The 4,880-nt window shown below is 32.0% G+C and overlaps 1 protein-coding gene across 1 annotated transcript; it reads left to right on the forward strand.

The window, feature by feature from the left end:
- Nucleotides 1–2,913: 2,913 nt before the first annotated feature.
- On the forward strand, nucleotides 2,914–4,506 carry LOC141535014 (uncharacterized). Its single transcript, XM_074254733.1, has 3 exons — nucleotides 2,914–3,236; nucleotides 3,434–3,717; nucleotides 3,792–4,506. Exons 1-3 carry the CDS (start codon nucleotides 3,122–3,124, stop codon nucleotides 4,077–4,079), a joined length of 687 nt encoding a protein of 228 aa, XP_074110834.1. The 5' UTR covers nucleotides 2,914–3,121; the 3' UTR covers nucleotides 4,080–4,506.
- Nucleotides 4,507–4,880: the final 374 nt, after the last annotated feature.

Genomic DNA, 4,880 nt, shown 5'->3' on the forward strand with positions numbered 1-4,880 from the left:
AATCCCTTTGTAGGACGGCAAGTAAGTATATCTAAAAACATAATTTACTCCCAACAACAGCTTGACGCGGTATACGAAGATCTCCGTGCAACCATCCTGGAGGACTCCACCCTGCTCACTGTGAGCCAGGTTGTGTATGGTGCAGCAGTTTCGGCTTTTCCGAGAGAGAGACATTGTCTCTCGATCGAGGCAAGGTTGAGACAGCGCATCTTACAACTTGGCTCCAAAATTGACAGATCCCGGAAACATGTCTCCCGCATTCAGTGTGTGATTGAGTTCGAAACAACTCAAAAAGCATACACGCCCCGAATTCGACGCATTGTTGCTGAACTTCGGTGGCGTCATCACACACTGAACAAGAGTACTCTTCTTGTCATCAAAGAAGAGTCTATTAATAAATTGCGGGCTCTAGTGACTGCCAAAAAGTCACTAGAGAAAAGGCTGAAGCGGTTGGTCGACAACTCGTTGTTTCGATCCAGCCCTTCACGGTTTCTGACACCAAAGACCGATGTTACTGGGACTTATTCAACACCTGAGCGGGTGGAAGCTTTTTGGACTGAGTTGTATGGAGATCAACCAAACGTGAACGCCAATACTCCAGCTCTGCACGACTTCAAAGCATTCTGTCGGGAACACCGTCGGCAGAATGCTGATGAAGAGAGCCCTGCAGTCAGTGTGGATGAAGTTCGTTCAGCTCTAAATGGCAGCAAAAATTGGAATGCCCCGGGACCAGATGGCATTAATGTCTTCTGGTGGAAGAAGTTTACTTCTACCCACCTCCATCTGGCCCGCATATTTACATCGTACATTAGAGCTGACGATCCGATTCCGAACTGGCTTGTAGAAGGGCGAACCATACTGATACCTAAAAAAAGGTGACTTGTCTGACCCTATGAATTTCAGGCCTATCACCTCCTTGAATGCGGTTTATAAAATTTTTACAAAAAATTTAAATAACCGTATCTTGCAGCAGATAGAGCCTGTATGGCAACTAGGGTGGGTCAAAAAAATCAACTATTTTTTTTTAATACGGAAAAATGGGTTACTAGGCACCTTAAAAAAATTCTCACCAAATATGAACTCTTAATTTTAATAGGAAGATCCTCCGCGTCGCAGTTTTTCATTTTTTTCTCAGTCCAATAGAAAAAAATTCATTCCTCATCATTAATTGGTCGTACAGAAAAAATTTTTTTAAGAATTTTGTAGGAAATTTAATGCTCTACAAAAAAGGTATCTTATGTTTTTTCCGTAAACCTCACCATTTCACTAATATTGAAGATTTAAGATTGATTATTTTAAGTCAAATGTCACTTTTGTTTATGAATTTTATAACTCGACAAGAAATGGCTATTATTGAATGGGCAATAGAAATTTTTGTAGCAAATTAACTGCTCTATAAAAATGGTATCTTATGTTTTGGCGATTAAATTAATCGTTCAAAAGATATTCATCATCAAACTTTCATGTATATCGATTTTAAGAGTTTTTGATTAAATAATCGAAAAATTTCAATTTAATCTATCAGTTTTGAGAAAATTTCATTTTTGTCTTTAATGTAAGTATTATTTGAATTTTGTTTTCAAAATTTTTATTCAATAATTCCCAACTTTTTATTTTTCATCATTAGAAATCACGATCATGTTGTTTTTTTATAACGTCTTCAAAACGTCTTAAAAATTTTTCCACTACAGCTGTATATTGTCCTTGGGAAAATTTCATCTGTACAGAATTTTTGTTTTGTATTCTATTTACTCTGTTTCCCTTGTGAACTAGCGCCACCTACATTTTTCTTTATAGTTATATTGTTTTTATTTGTTTACATTTTCTACAGCATTTCTAGTGTTTCCACAAGTTATGATCTTGTATATGTGATAAAACGATTAAATATTTACAAATTTTGCGGTCACTACATAAATTTATATATTTATCGAAAATATGGATAAGGAAATTCATTTGATCGGAAAACCCATGCAAAAAATTTCAGAACGTAAGTTACCAACAGTGAAAGAAGTTATGAGAGTTTTTTTTTATCAGCTCAAAGTGTTAAAATGTTCTATCAAACAAAGTGCTAAAAATGCAACTGATCAAGTTATTGAACTATGGAAAAACAACCAGATTCCAACTAGTGGATCAACTAATATAATACAAAAAATTCTTCGCTATCATAACCGATGGTTGAAATTGCAAAAATCTTTTGTGCGAAAAAAATTATCGGCCCAAAACAAAAATGTAATAATATTTCAGAATGAAATCAAAGCATTATTTGATATTGTAGATCATATATCAATAAAACTGCTTGATAATGATATTCGTGAACTATATTCAAATCAAAAAAGTGATACCCGGAAAGAAATTCTTTCAAATAACCCAAATAAATTAAACAGTACTATGAATACGATGGAAGTAGATGAAAGTCGTGAGTACTTACAACATTTAATTATTATAAATTTTAATCAGAATTGGAAATAAATTAAATTGATTATAAATTATGAATAATAAAGTATATTATTGTTTTTCTAATTAATTATATCATAAATGTCAATATGTTCGTAGATGATAAATAAAAAACTCTTTGTGTTCCTTATTTGATGTCAAAATGAATGAGTTCCATATTTTTGCTTCCATTAATTAAATAACAACGCTTATTTTAGATTTGAATCAACCCTCAACCAGCCATGAGATTGTTCGAAGTGAGGAATCAGAGTCATCTTCAACCCTTACATTAAGTCAAGCTACAAATTTCGGTTCAGATTTAGAGTATGTGCCTCAAATACCGACAACACGAGCAAAAATCAATATTCTAACTCCAGAGCTTATCTCAGCACTCGACAGAGCTAATGTTAGTAGTAGAAATGCGATGTTCATTATTGCTCCAGTTCTATCAAGTGTTGGTGTTAATATAGAAGATACAACTCTTAGTTATCGAACAATTCAACGAACTGGCATACTCTTACGAAAAGACATTGCTATAGGACTAAAAGATAACTTCAAAGCTCATGATAAATATGTCGTGCATTGGGATGGGAAAATACTGAATGACATTTCTGAATCGAAATTTGTGGATCGATTACCGATTATTTTGACTGCTTTTGGTACTGAGCAGTTACTTGGAGTTCCAAAAATGAATAGTGGATCGGCAGAAAATCAAACAGCAACCATCTTGTCAACGTTAAATCAATGGGGTATTATTAGTTACATCAAGGCGATGTGTTTTGACACGACTGCGGTTAATACGGGTAACTAATCAATGATAAAATATTTAAAAGAATATTTTATTTTCATCGTTCTAGTTGAATTGTTTTCATACATTAATTAAATTTTCGACACGTGCCCATTAGTTATAATTCTTTATTTATTTATAGATTTTAAATATGCGTTACAATTTTTATTAAATACAGAACTTAAAGTGTAATTATCTATTTTTACTATACAGGAATCCATCATGGTACATATAAAGAAATTGAAAAGGCCTTAGGAAAAGATTTAATTTGGTTACCATGTCGCCATCATATTTATGAGATCATTTTAAGGAGTGCATTCGAAGTCTATTGGCCAGTATCATCCGGACCAAATGTTCCAATATTTGGTAGATTCAAAAAATTTTGGGACACATTCGATAAAACGAAGTATAAATCTGATGTTGAAGATAGTATTATTGCTAATATTATTACGAATGAAAAAAATAATCTATCTTCATTTATTAAGCGATACTTACAGGTATTATTAAAATACAATTTTAAGTGTAGAGGATAATTTTTGATTTTTTACGAATAATTGATTACTTTTGGTAGTTATCGCAACCCCGAGATGACTATAAAGAAATATTGGAATTGTCATTAATTTTTCTGGGAGAAATGCCACGAGAGCAAGTTTTCTCCAAGCGTCCTGGTGCAGTTCATCATGCAAGATGGATAGCAAAGGCAATTTATTGCCTAAAAATGTTTATTTTTAGAGATGAATTTGACCTTTCTAAGAAAGAATTGGATGGTCTTCGACAATTTTGTATTTTCATAGTTATGGTGTATGTAAAGCTTGGTTTTCATCAACTTCTGCGACTTCTGCTGCTAATCACGACTTAGAGTTTATGAAAAATTTAATTGAGTACAGTAAAATTAATTCTTTAATTTCCTTGGCTACATGTGAAAAAATGACTTCACATTTATGGTACTTAAGTGATGAACTTGCTATTTTATCACTTTTTGATGATACCGTTCCATTAAACATAAAGAAGAATATTGTCGAAGCTGTTAAGACTCGCGAAGGTACACATTCTAAAGCAATAAGATTTATTATTGATAGAAAAAATTTACATTTAATTCTGCAAAAAAATATAAGTGACTTTGTTTCTAAGAAGTCATTAAAACTTTTTGAGATCTTTGATCTGCCGTATGATTTTCTTGACAAAAATATTGATTTATGGTCTACTGATGAGAGTTATAATGAAAATAAAGAATTTTTCGCACAATTGAAAGTTGTTAATGATGTGGCAGAGCGAGGTGTCGCATTAGTAAGAGAATATAACCAATGCTTAACGAAAGACAAAGAGCAATTTCAATTTTTATTGCAAGTTGTGAAAGAGCATCGAAAAAACTACCCTACTTGCAACAAAAAATTGTTTGAAAATAAATAGCTCAGTTGAAAATTGAAATAAAAAACTTTCTTATAACTAATTGGACATTTTTTTCTCTAAAACTGAAATCATAATATATTTATAATGAAAACTTTGCTTTTTTAATTGATAAATGATTAACTAAGCGATAAATAATGTACAATTAATTTTTTTAAATGTAGATAAAAATACTTACACATAAAAAAAAGCTTGAAAAACATTTTGAAGTTTCTCAGTTGATGAAAAAAAATTTTTTTCGTGTAAATTTTCT

Source organism: Cotesia typhae, unplaced genomic scaffold (assembly GCF_013202065.1).
Source record: "Cotesia typhae breed Kobodo isofemale line unplaced genomic scaffold, CoteBio_Ctyphae scaffold_13, whole genome shotgun sequence".
Lineage (NCBI taxonomy): Eukaryota > Metazoa > Arthropoda > Insecta > Hymenoptera > Braconidae > Cotesia > Cotesia typhae.